The sequence below is a fragment of the Rhinolophus ferrumequinum genome, chromosome 10, assembly GCF_004115265.2.
Source record: "Rhinolophus ferrumequinum isolate MPI-CBG mRhiFer1 chromosome 10, mRhiFer1_v1.p, whole genome shotgun sequence".
NCBI classification, from domain to species: domain Eukaryota; kingdom Metazoa; phylum Chordata; class Mammalia; order Chiroptera; family Rhinolophidae; genus Rhinolophus; species Rhinolophus ferrumequinum.
Window position 1 is genome coordinate 14,050,994 of NC_046293.1, and position 16,156 is coordinate 14,067,149.

The following is a 16,156-nucleotide window of genomic DNA, read 5'->3' on the forward strand; positions in this document are numbered from 1 at the left end:
TTCTCTGATTATTGCCTGTCTTCCCCACAAGAAGCAAACTCTGAAAAATAAGCACTTTGTCTCCTTTGTCACTGTGGCTCCAGCACTAATGACGCGGCCTGGTACATAAGTGCTCACTAAATGTCTGTTATAGCTGACGAAATGAATCTTAAGAAAAACTGTAGTAAGAGTTTAAAAACTAAGTGATTATTTCAGTGCTTTGACAGAAGAAACGTTTTTTCTTAATCTGGAGCAACACTAGCCAGGCATTTGATGCCTTTACAAATTTTTTTAGGGGCCGGCCCCGTGGCTCAGGCGGTTAGAGCTCCATGATCCTAATTCCGAGGGCTGCCGGTTTGATTCCCACATGGGCCAGTGGGCTCTCAACCACAAGGTTGCCGGTTCAACTCCTCGAGTCCCACAAGGGATGGTGGGCTGCGCCCCTTGCAACTAAGATTGAACACGGCACCTTGAGCTGAGCTGCCGCTGAGCTCCCGAATGGCTCAGTTGGTTGGAGCACATCCTCTCAACCACAAGGTTGCCGGTTCGACTCCCACAAGGGATGGTGGGCTGCGCCCCCTGCAATTAGCAACGGGCAACTGGACCTGGAGCTGAGCCGCGCCCTCCATAACTAAGACTGAAAGGACAACTTGACTTGGAAAAAAGTCCTGGGAGTACACGCTGTTCCCCAATAAAGTCCTGTACCCCTTCCTCAACAACAACAACAAAAATCTTTAAAAAAAAAAAAAACTTTTTTTTAACTGTCCCAGAACTTCCTTCCAAAAACGAAAGGAAACATTTACCCATGTGCATTTACTCCATGACTTAATTCATACAACAATCTAGGGAGGGAGATATTGTTATCTCTATTTTTATGATGAAGACATAGGCACAGAGGGTCCAAGAGGTTAAATAAGAGCTGGTGAGTGATACAGCAGGATCCAAATCCAGTGCTCTCCCTGCCACGCAGGCCAGTCTGCAACCACGTAAGTTTGGGCCATGATGTAAGAGTAGAAAGAGCAAGGGAAGCGACATGACAGAGAGGTACACAAAAGCATCTGCCCCTGCTTGCATGATATACCTTGTAATGCTTCTAGCATCATTTGAAGCGATCAGACATCTCGCTAGCTTAAGCACGACCAGATTCTTGGAAGACACAGAGTGGAGTGAAAGGCACAACGAATAGGGTGTCAGAAGGCCCTCTTCCTGTCCCAGCTCTGTGACATAGTAATCACGTGACCTCCTTATCTCAGTTTTCTTAGTTGTACATGGTGGTCAGACTAAGGTTCTTTCCAGCTCTGATAATGAATGAGTCTACTCCTCCCCAGTATGGTTGCTCATGGTAGAATTTATGGAACTGTCACCATTCCACCATCACCTGAATAGAGCTTTATCAATTTTTCCTCATAGCTATCTATGATCAAGAATGTGACAAGGGATGAAAGCTGGTGGCTGAATATGTTTGCAAGCCTTTGTACAACTTTCAACTAATAAGCTAAACTACTGTTTCTCAAACTTTGTCGCCAAGCTAAATGGGAAATAAATGAAAACACGGGCTGGAGGCGCAGGGGGCAGTGATGTAGACATGGCCCACCGCTGTCTACAGGAAGCAGAGCATAATCCATTCAAATCTTTCAGTGAAATTATGTTCAGAAGGTCCACCAAACTGATTCATTGGTGTTGCACTTTCTGGTCAACTTCTGCATTATTTCTGGACGAGAAACAAAGACTAAGATATCAGTTTAGCAATGACAACTGGTTTTTAAAAAATGGACCTTGGCTATTTTACTGAATCATTTTTGAATCAGACCCATTACTCTTTTACTGTAATGTGATTTTCTATAACATCTCAAGTACGATCGACACTGAAAGAAATCCATATTATCACAGTCTGGATAAATCATTTTAGAAAGCACTCAATATTTTTAACAGTACAGATTTGGACCATATTAATTACATGTGGATAGTCTATTTGCAGCCCTGAAGTCAGGCTGTGTGTTCTCACTCATGCTTGCACACTGAGTTTCACTTGTGAGTTCTAGGAGGTTAAAAACCTCAGAAGTACGTACAAACACTATGTCCCAGAGTTTTTTCTGGCATGAAATATATACATGTGTCTTAATTTTAACAACTGACTTGATCCTTTAAATCATGGGTATGTCAAGTTTCAAAACGCTGTCTGGGATAATTTCAGGGATATGTGTTTCTCCCACACTAAAGGGAAGACCCAGCGCTCTGCCTGGGTGACCTGCTCTTTCCTTCCCCAGCCTCACTTCCAGCTGCACCCACCGCCTCCTCCCTGCACTGCAGCCAGTCTGGCCTCTTTCAGGTCCCTGAACATCCCAAGCTCCAGCCCTTGTATGCTTTTCCTCTGCACGAAACACTCTTCAAATGCTCGGTCTTCTTCTTGTCCTTCACACCTCCTCACAGGGGTCCTCTAATCTACTCTTTGTCTTCATTTTGGTGAGACTATTTGTACTTGTATTATTTGTTTTGATTCCTTATTCAACAGATATTTATGGAGCACCTGCTGGGTGTCAGGCCCTGTGCCAGACACTGGAAATAAAACAGTAAACAAAACAAGACAAGCCCTACTCTCATGGAGATTACATTCTAGTTGGGAGACAGACGAGAACAGTATACAGTATTACTATATAATATATTTGATAATGATGAATGCTACAGAGAAAAATAAAGCAGCAACTAGGCAATATTGGATTGTAGTTTTAAATTAAGTAGTCAGGGTAGGCCCTGCTGAGAAGTTAACTTTGGTTTTTTAATGTCTTGTTACAAATATCAACAGTCAAATGTTATACGCCTCCTGTCTTTTGTCAGAGCACCAATTCCCTGATATTCATCATACCAATGCAGAGAAAGTTCAACAGTTAAGGGATTTTGCATTATATACAATTGTGATGTGTTCCTTAAAAGATGTGTAGAAATCCTATTTTGGTAAATTGACTCTTTTCTACTTTTTAAATGATAGCCTCACCAGTAAAATAGCACTCCTTAACTTGTCAGTTTTCTGAATTTGGATTTTCTTCCCTCCCCTGGTTTTACTGAGATATAAATGATATACGACATTATGGAAGTTTAAGGTATACAGCATATTCATTTGATACACTTATACTCCTATACTGCAAAATGATTGGCACCATAGCATTAGCTAACACTTCCATCATAAGTCTGGATTTTCTTGTATCAGATTTCTTAAAGGAGTAAAGCTGTACATTGTAAGGGCCCTTCCCACTTATCTTGATAAAATCATACTTTTTCTTTAAAATGTCCAAATACCAAATGCTTCCTTACCCAGTGATGCCAGATGTAACATAGTCTTTCCCCAAGTAGTTGTAACCATGGCGGACAAGGTCTTCACACACGTCCTTCACTTTACTGCCTCCAAATGCAGTGCCATAGTGGAATCTGCCGTCCAACACACCTGCTTTGCCGGCCAACAGCTCAATTAACTTTCCCACCTGTGGGACGTGAATAGTGATGTGAGTTCCTTCCTGTGCTATAAGAATCCTGTTTGTTTATTTAGCTCTGGCCTATTTCCCCAAAAGATTACGAGAGTACTGCTATTAACAACAGTGATAAATTAACAGCAGCAAATATTTATCGCTCTCTTACTGTGTGATGGACTATGGAAAATCGCGACATGTGTGATGTAAGTTTATGTCTCCCTAAACTGCTATGAGATAGGTATTACTATTTCCCTGACTTTAATACGGGGAATCCGAAGTACACAGAGGGTAAGTAACTCTCTAAGTCATACAGCCGGTAAGTGGTAGAGCCAGGATTACAAAAAATAACCACAGAAAGGGAAATGCATTAGGTTTAACTCTAGGGGTTCTTTTTGCTGAGGTGTAAGTTTATCACTCAAAAGAATGCTCTGGAAAGAAAGGGCAGACCTGCTCCACACTCCCTCTGTAGAGTAGAGTAGCCCAGCATTCTCAGGGGCTAGGATCCTATTTATTTGGCTAGGGGTCAAAAGGCCCTTGCTAAAAATCATATCAGTTTCAGGTTCCCATCACCTACACTAACTACAAACCAACTGCCTGCTTTTTTCTTCCTTAAGAGCAGCGCCTCGGAAAAATGCACTGACCGTCATTCGCGATGGGAAGCCATGTGGGTTCATTATGATGTCCGGACAGATGCCAGAATCACAAAATGGCATGTCTTCCTGAGGGACAATCAGGCCACAAACACCTGGGGGAGAGAAGATTTCATACCACGTGAAGCAGATTGGCAGAAAGGAAGAATACAGTGCTTAATTGGGATCTCCCTGCTGCTATCTCTATTTCCACTGTTCTCAAACCTTCCCCATGGTCTCTATGAACAGTAACAACAGCAATTTCCAACAATCTTGCCAGACAAACAGTTCAAAATGGCTGTCCTTGCAGAAAGGCACGGCAGCCTGTGGCCTGGCCTGCTCGCATGACACCCAGTGGTGCCGTCATGCTGCCTGCCCAACCTCTTGTGCCACCGAGATGGAAAAGCAGCGGCTTCACTGGGCCCTGGCATGTCAACGTTCCTGAAACTCCAAGTCAGCAGCAATTTCACTCCGTGTCAGCTAGTCAGTGATCTGCTCCATACTGTACCCAAATCTCAGGAATCCAAGTTCTCTGATCATCAAACACAGATCAAATGAGGGGTGTGTTTAACCTGTGGTTTTAAAAACCTGACAAGCAGTACCCGTGTGTGGCTGACATGCTAATGGGTCTGCCTACTGGCTGCAGAGTGCTGGCTGGTTGGCCGAGTTTTGCCACGGCTTCCCAGGCGGAGCCCAAACTGCCCCAAGGAACTTTAATTCCTATAGCTTACAACACATTAGAAAGTGATCTTTGACTGAAGTTGTAAAGTTGAGTAAGAAAATTAAATGCCAAATTATTCTGGGAAGAAAAGACTAGAATTATAAATGGGATTCTAAGAATAAAAACAGAACAAAACAAAAACCTACCAACTCGATGCACACTACTGGTCGTCTCTTACATTAACTGTACTTTTTAACTCCCTTAACAGTATTCTAACCTTTGGGGATTTTGTTGCTTAAATAGTTCGTAATTCCTCTGATTTCTTTTTCTTTGTAGGAGGAACAGGGGTATAATTTAGAATGTTAACCACAATCTATATAATTTAGAATTGGAAGACTAGTGCACAATGGCAATGGATTAAGGAAAAAAATGCTTTTATATTTAGTAAAAAAATTCCTTTTCCCTTGTAAAGTTATCAACAATATACTTGTTTTGAAAAGAAACTGCTCTCCAAGAAACTTCATTTCTCAGTTTGATTTCTACATAATTACTCAAAGTATCTTTAAAATAAAAATTGGGGGAGGTACTATAATCACCAAGATCTAAAGTCTAAAGAAAAAGAACGTCATCTGCCTATTTAACATTGGTTATTAATACTCTGATTTCTAGTGCCTGCCAACAACATGGTAATTAGGTTTGTGAAGTGGAATTCTGGCGCATGTCGGTAACTTTAACTGGCTTTTTGGTTGAAATCGCACTGTTTCTTGTAAAGTATGCTTTCCTACACCAAGAGAAGAAAAATTCAGTTCACTTCATTTTAAATTCAGCTACAATGTGTCAGAATTTAAATCAAGCAGAGAATGTGACCCTTCTTTCTTCCCTCCAAAAATCCATCTTGTCCACACTGAAATTATCTGACAAAACACTAGGGCTACTGGGAAATCTACTCTGAAAGAGATGAAATTGTAAATCTAGGTGCACCGACAACAACATTGTTTAGTAGTGAGCCAAATGTTAAAACCTGCAATTCCTAAAGGGGCCGGTCCTGGGGGAGAATGTCATTTTGGTTGGTGAGGAGATGCAGGGTTCAGCTACATCCCTTAAAAACAGAACCAAAGCAAAGCCTTGGCATCCCTTCAGCAGCAGAGCACTGGGAGATGCTGGCGCGTCTGCTCAGGAGGGAGCCGCCTGATCACCTCCAAGGAGAGAAGGTGGGAGAGAGGGGCAGGAGGAACAGAAACCCACGAGGAAGCACGGCCTACTCACACCGGGGGAAGGTAAGGAGAGATGATTTGCACTTTGCATTTTCAGTTTTAGTCCCCACGTTTAATCAAGCAAATGTAACTTTAACTTGTTACTAAAATGAAAGCAATGCTCCTTCCCCTGAAATCTGAATCTCAAATAACTCTGCTGGAAATCTGATTAATATTTAGTAGCAAGCTTCCTTTTTCGGAAGTTATTTTCTTATCAGCCCTTTTCTGACATTGCAGTAAAAAAATACATGTAAGTAACTTGCGGGTTTTTCCATTCCATTATAGGAACTGATCTGGCTGCGTTTGAATCAAGGGCACCTGTAAGCCAAAAATTAAATCTTCGCTAACTTAAAATTACTTTAGGCTCTGAAAACCCTTTTATGTGCCAAGATGGTTCCCATAGCAGACAGCCCTGTGTTGTTTGTTTTGTGTGAAAGTGAATGATAAAAGATCCATGAAATCGACACAGAAAGCCAGAACAGCAGAAAGAACTGAGGGCTCTCCATCACTGCGGCTCCTACCCTCTGCTGACTTGTACAACAATGGAAGCTACACATCCAACTGCAGATCTAACACAGCTGTGCATTTCATTAGATGAAGAGCACTAGTGACACAAGTAAATAATTAACTTATTCTGGTCCGCTGACTGTGCTTATGAGACCAGTCATAGCTGACAGATTTTAATACAAGTTAACACAAAGACACCATAATGAGCTTAGAAGTTAAAACACAATATTTAGACAGAATTTGATGATCTCGAATCTCAAATTAGACAGATGATTTTTAAAAGTTTGTGTTTCACTGAATTCATGAAGGGAAGAAGAGAATTCTCAATCTCAGAACAGACTTTTCTTTTTTTTGAAAAAGGTATTTCTCTGTTTGAGAATTATTCAAATCCTTCATCAAAGCAGGAAGGTTTCTTTTCTTATTTTCAAATGAAAAAATTGTAACTTGTTTTCTCCAGGGACAGAAGCATAAAATCTCTTTCTAGATTTAGAACTCCTAAAAGTTACAGTCACTTTCCTTGAATGCTGGTTTAAAAATGGAAATGATATGCAGTACGCTTCTGTGTGTTAACACTCCCGTGGATCCTTGAAAAGAGGATGGACTACAAATAAACCATATCTAATGGAAGCTGTTGCGAAACAATTACCGATTCATACCTTAAATGCTTACACAGCATTTCAAATTTTAAAATAAAATTTAATCCCCTGGCTCACGCTGATGTCTCAACCCCATTGTATACAGCACAACCTCCTGGCAGTGAAATGCAAATACACCGCTTTAACAGAACCAGCAACATTTAATGCACGTATAGGGGCCACTGGGAATTAGACCACAGACTACACACTACAGGACTTTTAACAAATGAAAATAGGTTAACAAGGAAAAACTGGAACACAGAAAGTTAGAGCAGAAAGATACCCAGTCAGTAAAATATTATTCCATCACCATCAATCATAATTTCAAGTTGTAAAGGCAAGAATTTAGGGAGTCTCCAGAAACCACAAGTCTGACCGCCAAGCCACTCAAGAAGGCAAATCTGGATACTCACTGTCACAGTTTCCTCTGTGTCATGCCCTCTGTGACACTGGAGGCTCTTACACCAATTTGTTATTTCTATTTCCATAGCCTAGCAGAACAACATATAAATCATCTTAAGAATGGTTTTACCCAGCAAATGTCCAGTTAATCTGATGAATCATTCTTAGAGAGTATTTCTAATTATAAACAGCAACCAACTTGTTCAAAAGTCAGTTTTGGCTTTTTTTAAAAAATTAGTTTTAGAGTAATGGTCCTATCTCAATTTAAACAGAAAAGAAAATCGAAGGTAAGAACATAAGAATAAAGGTAAGGAAAAACTAAAGTATTCTAATACCATATCTAGACAGGAAAGCAAGTAGCAACTGCAGAAGGAATTGTAACATTTTTGCACTTAAAAGCTGTTTTTGGTGTGACTTCAGTGTGCTGAGAACTGACTAGCAAATGGCTTTCTATTTTGTTAACAGCCAGGTTTCATTTTAATATCATACTCTGCTTCACTTTTTAACTTTAAAAAAATTTTTACTTAGCAAGTCTACCTTCCATGTATAACCACTTTGGGATTCAATGTACCACTGAGGTAGATACATATTCTTACTCTTCCTTTTCTGAATGAGGAAAGAGAGAATCATTTCCCTCAATTACCCCAAGCATATGCTGTGTGACAAGTGCTGTGATGGAGGTGGGGAAATAGTAAGAGGTTCAGGACTCAGTTCCACTTGAGAGGAGTCCTCCACAGTAATCTGACTGAGTATGGAAAACGACAGCATTTATTCAATTCAGCCACCATCTAATGCTCTACTGTATAAACGCAGGTACCTAACTGTTAGCCAAAGTCATTTATTCTGCACAGTTTAATATTCTGCACTAAAAGAAGGGTGAAATGATGCTGTGATTTTTCTCTATTAGTGCAAGAAGAGGGTTGGTGTTTAGTAAAAGAGCGATCGCTCGCCAGTGTCTGGTCTAATGAGGGTTGTAATTTGGGGGGGGGGAACGTCATCTGTAAAGGGCTCATCACCTCTTGGACTCTCAGACCTAGGTAGGGCTGGAAATCAAGGAATTGGGTAACCTTAATTGGACTCTATGCTGTTCAACTGGGGCTTGAGCGGGGGGGAGGTGGTAAGCACCACTTTCTGGTGAGCCTTAGTTGTTTGGTCTTTGTAATGGGAATAATTAGCACATATCTCATGAGGCAATTGTGCTAGAAGAACAGATGAGAGGTACTAATGTCTGAGAGGCACTTTAAGGTCCTCAGAGAAAGGCAGCGTCTAAATACAAGGAATTATTATTACATAACAAACCTAATTATTCTCAGCAGGAAGCAAACAAGCAAAGCAAAGGAGACCAACTTAATGAATGGAAGAAGCAAGTGCAGTTGCACTAACTTCGGCTGGAGAAGCTGAAAAGAAGCTCCCTCCGGCTGCGCTGGGCAGATCATTTCCCATTATCAGGACAGTGTTCCTAATAACTTTCGAAGTTCACAGGACTTAGGCTTCGGATTTCTAGCGTGGAATAGTTTACTGCTGATGAATATGGTGGTAAATGGGGCCAAAGAAGCAGCAGGAATGCTTTCAAGTTCGACCCGTTCGAATTAAGTAAGAAAGTTTTTGCTTTGAATAAACTCATCTCCATAAGCCTTTCTATATTCAGAAATGTAAATCTCTAAATCAAAACTTGAAGGCTAGCACAGGTGGTTACTCCTTTCTTCCTTTCCGCCTTTCCAGTGATTGAATTAACCTCCCTTTTATTTTTCTCACCACCACCTTAAATAATCCCAAGGGGGAGGGGAGGCGACAAAAACTGTTGAATCATATTAGCTTTGTTCTGTTGTTGAATCACTTCCAGATCTATCACATCATTTGCCATATCCCGGTTGACATAATTTTAATTCGGCTCTTCCTTACATGTTAACAGATAAATAATGCATAAGAAAACTTGATTAGCTTTCTTATTAAAACATCACTCTAAATGAGAGGAGGCGCTAGAAGACAATACAGTTTTTACACGGCTTTCCCATGAGCAGTTGAATGGTTTGATGTGATAAATTTGCATAGTCTGAAGCACACAAAGGGCTGATTAATTGAAACCCTTACAATGGTTCTGGAAGCAGCTATTGTAAAACAATAACCATAGGAACTTTGCAAAATACACACGGCTGAATGTGTCAAGAGCTTAATAAAATGTGTTGAGGCTACACTATTTGGAAACAGAATTGGAGATTTTTATTCTGGGCCATAAAACACTAAACACTCTAATTTCAAAGCTTTAGTTGGGTATTTACTGAAAGGTCAGAGGGTTATGGGCTAGCTTCCGAAGACCAAAATTTGTTCTTAAAATAGTAAATTACATAAAGTCTCCTTACAGTAAAGGTGTCTCTGTAGACAAAATAATCTTGGTTTCTAACATGAAAGTAACAGCTGCCAGAATTTCTTTCTGGATCGAAACTCCGAAGAGTCGTGTGGCATCATACACCTTATCTGGGGCTCACACTGTTTGCTCCCGCGGCCCCTGCCCTTCTCCCCTCCCACTTAGAATCTTTCATTCAAGTAGGATCAAGCAAAGGAGGGAGCCAAAGACTTCCTGACTTTGAAGCTTCAGTCTTGCAGAGAGGATTTTAGATGGTCTCAAGTGCTACATGAGTACAAGGTGTTATTATTATTACTTTCAATCAGAGTCTTTTCATTCTCTCAATGTTAGAAAACATAACCTAGAAAAAAGAGATAAAGGTCGAGAACAAGCAAAATTTTTACCCCAACCTTGTTTAATGAACAAACTTTCCTCTCGGCTTTTTGCCACACACGAATTAACACTTTCTTACTTCCCACACAGCCTCTTTATCTATACCTACTGTACAAGGACTTTTTAATGTGTTGGAAAGTCAGAGTAGGTTTTCTTTTCATTTAATAAACATTCAATCAAAATCTTAATAAATTAATTCAGTAGGTTGTTGAATAACTTTGATTAATGCAAAGTGGAAGCAAGTGACCTTATAATGGAAGTTTTGTTGAACAAGAGAGGGTCAAAGATGAATCTTCCAAACAATTTTATCCATAAATGCATAATCCTCATGAACCAAAGATACACTGAACCACTCCGTGAAAAACCTGCGTTTTGATAAGACTATGCTTCTATTTTAAAACAAAGGTTGACTTCACTCTATTTAAACTAGCTGCCTGAGGATTTAGGGGAAGATACCAAGGAGAGTATGCCATTATCTCAGATTTGCAGTTATTAAAAAGCTTCTGTTTGCCAGGACAAACACTCTTGCTCAAATAGAGTTCTTCCTCTCCTTAGGAATACTGGTTGGCATTAGTGCCTGATTCTGTGATCTACAAGACCTTTGTTGGAGGTGCTAATCCTTTTTCACATGAGAGACTGAGAAACGTTCTTTCAGGGAAGTGATATATTGCCTTTCCCCCTCCCCACATCAAAGGAGTCCACTTTTTCCTCCCTCGTTGTGAACCGCAGCAAAAGTAAGAGGAAATCTGGAAATATAATAATTTGGTTTGTCTGAACACTGAAATGAGACTTGGGAATTCCTTAGGCCGACATATTTTCTGTTAAAGAATTAAAAAACAAAACAAAACAGGACCTTTGTTCACCTTCTAATAAATACACTAACCATCAGAAAAAGCAAGGTTCAAGATAAAGATGTTTGCCTTTGATGAGTTACCTTTATACAGAACTTATACCAAAGTTAGAGGCTTACATAAGTTATTTTGACTTTAATAAATAGTCTAGTTGCAAACTTGACTCCAATCAGCATTATATGTGGATGTCTCTTCCTATCTTTAACTCTGTCTATAAACTGATCAAGACAGAATATGAAGCTAAGACATGGAGAACATCCCAGACCCATGTTCTGCTCTATTTTCCTCCATGGAGCATCATTATGCATCTATCATGTAAGTCATGGCTTCATTCAGGTGCCTAGAAGTCTAGAACACTCGGAAAGGAGGTCAAGACCAGGGTTTTAATACTTCTCCCAAGCTGAAATTAAAGCAAAACTAAAAAATCTTCTTTGTAAACAAACACACAACAAATTGAGAACTTTGGTGCATTGAAGGTTGTTACTAAATCATCTCACCTGTTCCAGTATTTTGCGTTCTACTAAAGGATGGACTATTCTAGAGATTCTTGATCAAAGGCCCAACTCTTTGATGGGGAGCCGGTTCACTGCACATTTACTGATAAGGTAGAGAATGGACCTCACAAAGGCCCAAAGGAGGACTGTGCTTTATTAACGTCTTTGAATTTCTCATTAGAAGACAGCATTTAACTCCCTTATCTAAAAAGTGTGCTGTGAATGAATCCTGCCTGCTTCTCAAGCTGGAGTAGTCTGTATGCTAATTGGGACAGCCTCTTCTTTATGAAATACTTTCTCCTTCCTGCATCCTTGACTCTCTCTGCTTAAGTCATCTCCATTCTGGAGGTCACAGAAGGCAATGCTGCTTACTGGGTCTGTCACATTTTTCACAGCCACTGATCAAACACTTTTTGTTCCGTGGGCCTCCTCTGATCAGTTACGTTCAATCTTGGCTCATCAAACAGCACTGATACTGGTCCCCAACCACTCAGTACTGATTTTCCTGCTCCAGGTCACCCACTCACTCCTCCTTCCGTCTCCTTCCTGAGCTCTCTCCTTACATAAACGATTGCTCTTTCGTTTCTGCCTCACATTTGTTTCATTTAGCTATCGTTATCCTACCACCTTTGAAATGTTCAGGCTCTCGCAGGATACACACTCATGTTCTATGAAATGAAACAAGTTTCAAGTCTCCTCTGATTGTCAGAGAAGATATTTTCAGAGGCATCAGGTGCAGAAATTCAATCTACACACTATGGGTGTACAAACAGAACCTCTAACAACAGTTCCGTCAAAGTCTACGTTTAAGGAAAGACAAAAATCAGGCAACGTGCTTTCTGAACACCAATAACAACGCTCTAAACGGAGGGGAAAGAGGTGGGCATAAAGATACAGTACGTCAAAATAATCTTTACGTTTTCTCATAGAGAACACACGTGTCAGCTTGCAGGTGATGCTACAAAGAAAAACAAGCCAAAAAACTATTTCCAAACAACTCTACATGTCAAGAGTGAAACTAGGTTCAGCTAACCACTGGTCTTACTCTGGTGCGTATCTAGACCAAAACAGAAACAAATCACTTCAGGAATCATGCTGTGTGTGACACACATGCCCTGAAAATTCACAACACTATGAAATTTTTATCAACTCATATCAAGCACAAATAGCAAAACTGATGTTACGGACTATTTTCTCCATTTCATTCATATTTTACTTGCCAACATCCAACTTTTGGTCTGATCCAGTTCATCTTTGGGCCTCACACGAAGGGCTAGGTTATTGCGTGGCTCCTTAGAGACGCTGCCAGCTGTGCCTGCTGCACATGAATGTTCCACATCAGCTCAGTGTCATCGCTCCTTTTCTGGGCCTAACTGTGACAGCTAGCCAGCTGAATCACGAGAATGGTCAAACTTGAGGGCTTTTACATCTTTTACACCTGCTCACACGCTTGATAGATTTTGAATTTTAACTACGACTGCTAAAACCTGACAGAGAGGACCAATTAAAGAAGGGAGTGGGGATAGTGTTTTACAGTGAGTTGATTATAGAAGGAAAGGGATACCTGAAAACAGGCTTCTATGTGAGGAGTACGTCTTAATACGAGGGTTTCGCAGGCATTTCTAGAATAAGGTCTGGGGGGAATAGTATTTATTTACTGTGGATTGGTGGCCGACAAGTGCTGTGTAAAGCTGTTTATCCAGGAAGACTGGGAATTTTAAAAAGATGACCACCTTAAGGAAGAGACACAAAAAAGATGTAAGAAATATTAGCATTCAGTCTCAGGAAAAGGCAATGTCCCATCCAAGGCGAATCTCAGGAACTCTGGTAATCCTGGGGGCAGAGTAGTAATGGGATATCAGAAGAGAAAGCCACCTGAACCGGATTCAACAGGCAATGCACCAAGAATCAAAAACCTGGATTCAAATCCAGACTCTGCCAGAATTCAGCCATGGTAGGCAAGATACTCACCTCTCTGGGCTTCAGTTTGTTTCTATATAGTAGGAATAATAATACCAACTAGAACTGTAAAGGTTAAAGGAAGGGAGATAGATGAAAATGCCTGTAAATTATTAGTACACAAAAGGTAAAATACTACCCTGTTTCCCTGAAAATAAGACCTAGCCAGACAATCAGCTCTAATGCATCTTTTGGAGCAAAAATTAATATAAGACCCGGTATTATATTATTATATTATATTATATATTTTATATTATATTTATTTTATTATATTATATTATATCATAATATAATATAATATTATACCCGGTCTTATAAATAAGACCGGGTCTTATATTAATTTTTGCTCCAAAAGACGCATTAGAGCTGATGGTCCGGCCAGGTCTTATTTTCGGGGAAACACGGTATAAATGTATATGCAGATGACCCCCAAATTTTACCTCTAGCCCTAACCTCGCGTTACAGCGCCGGACTCTATACCCAGCTGTGTACTCACCACCTTTACCTGGAGTCTAGTGGGCATCTCCAACCCGAGGCCCAAACTCTCAGCCCCCGCCCCTGCCTGACTGCAGAACACGATCCCTCCCCAGTCCTCCCCTTCTTGGAAACAGCATCACCAGCTGCCCAGGCCACAAACCTCATCCTCAGTTCCTGTCTTTTTCCCCTGCAACATCTCAGCTATCGGCAAGTCCTGTTGGCTCTATCTCCAGAGTACATCCAGAATGCGAAACTTCTCTCCGTTTTTCCCACTAGTACCCTGGTCCAAGCCACTGGCCTCTCTTGCCTGAAACTCTGCATTAGTCTCCCTGCTTCCCTCACTGGTGGCCCCTCCAATCTGTCCTCCATATAGAACCCAGGGTGATCTCTTAAATTGGTAGCTTAGATCTTGTCACTCCTTTGCTTACAGTCACCATCCAGCAGGCCTACTGGTTCCCAGCATATTAAGAATAAAGTCCAAACTCTTTTCTTGGCTACAAGGCCCTGTAGAACGTGCTCCTACTCTGTTTTTCTCACCCTATTTCATACCATGCTCCTCCTCCAGCATATGACTGGACTTTTTCTGTTCCTTTACGCCAAGCTCGTTCATGCCTCAGGGCTGGCTCCTTCTCATCCTTCAGGTCTCAGCTCAAACGTCACTTTTTCCAAGAGGCTGTTCCTGATCATTAATCGAAAGTACCCCGCCCCTCACCCCCAAACTAGTCACTCTTTCACATCATTCTCACGTACAGCACTAACCACTACCTTAAATTACCGTGTTTGTATGTTTGTTTACTTCTTTTCGTCTGCTTCTTTCCCCGAGAGAACATCCACTCCAGGAGAGTGAGGCCCTGTCCGTCTTGTTTGCCATTGTATTTCCAGGATCTAGAACAGAGCCTGGTACACATGAGGTACCAAGTTGCTTTGTGGTCGGTGCCCTCACTTACCAGGCTTACAACCACAGTCACCGTGGCCCCTTTCCCCTCTATCCCTCCCAGTCAGCAGGGCCCTTGGATTCGCTCCTCTCTGTTGTCCACCATTTTTTCCACGAGACCCACCTTCACCACAGCCCTCCAAGTCCCCCTCCCACTCAGTCTCAGAAGCATTCGCTCCCTGGCCAGCTGCAGCAGAAGACACAGGGCAGACCTGAGGGAAGCAACTCACCTTGACTAACTGCTGGCTGTGCACCAGGCACTGTGTTCACTGTACATCATTTTGTTTAATCTCCGCAACAACTCCTAGGAAACTCCATTGCAAAGAGGAGGAGGCCATGGCATAAAGGGATAAAATAGCTCATTTAGCGCTCATGACCTGTAACTTCTCTGCTATACTCTTTCTCAACCTGAGACTTTCTTTAAATGCTGAACACAGGGGTGCCATGAAGAAAGGGGGAATGTGCCCAGTCAGTCCCCTACAGGACAGGGCTGGACTGATGGATGTCCATTACAGAAAAGTGCACTCAGCTCAATACGACCATTGGGACGGTGCCACTACAGCACAGACTGCCTCAGAAAGCAGAGAGGGCCTCCCTTCACACGCCACATGCAAAGTGGAAAACCATCTGCCAAAGGTCATCCAAAAGGCGTTCTTATACTGGGAAGACGGATTTAGACTAGACTTCTATAAGGTCTCTTCAAACTCTAAGGTTTTACTCCTGTCCACAATAAACTCTCAACTTCTCATGAATGGTCTTTACCATATAATTTATCACTGAACTTGATGTAATCCTTTCTTTCATGTTTTTGCTTCAGGTATGCAGCCAGCTCCTCATGGGCATTAGCCAAGCGTTGAGTTTCCTTTCTACCTCCCAGAGAGCCCAACACATTATCGAACCCACACTAGTGATTTAATTCGACCAAATAGATTGCTCTAGGGCTGTCGAGGCAGATTCTCATTGGTGCCCACGGACGCATATGGGCGGGCATGTGTATTTAGTTATTGTGGTTGCAAAAGCTTCAGTGGGCTTGTGTGGTCTGCTCCCTTACTTTTCTCAGGTCTTTACTCAAGTTAGGATTGGGGAGCTGTGAGTCTTGGGTGATGAAACTCCTAGTACCATCTGGATAAAGATGAGACAGCCTATTTCTGATATGTACTAGGAAGAATAAATT

At 41.4% G+C, this 16,156-nt stretch overlaps 1 protein-coding gene across 1 annotated transcript in view; it reads right to left on the minus strand.

Annotated features, from left to right (window-relative positions):
- Positions 1-16,156, minus strand: part of POLR3B (RNA polymerase III subunit B) — a 111,457-nt gene that overhangs the window by 9,132 nt on the left and 86,169 nt on the right. Inside the window, exons 24-25 of the mRNA XM_033118242.1 lie at positions 4,085-4,188; positions 3,289-3,455 (exon numbers count right to left, since the gene is read on the minus strand). Of these exons, the coding sequence (XP_032974133.1) occupies positions 3,289-3,455; positions 4,085-4,188 (271 nt within the window). The remainder of the gene's footprint in view (positions 1-3,288; positions 3,456-4,084; positions 4,189-16,156) is intronic.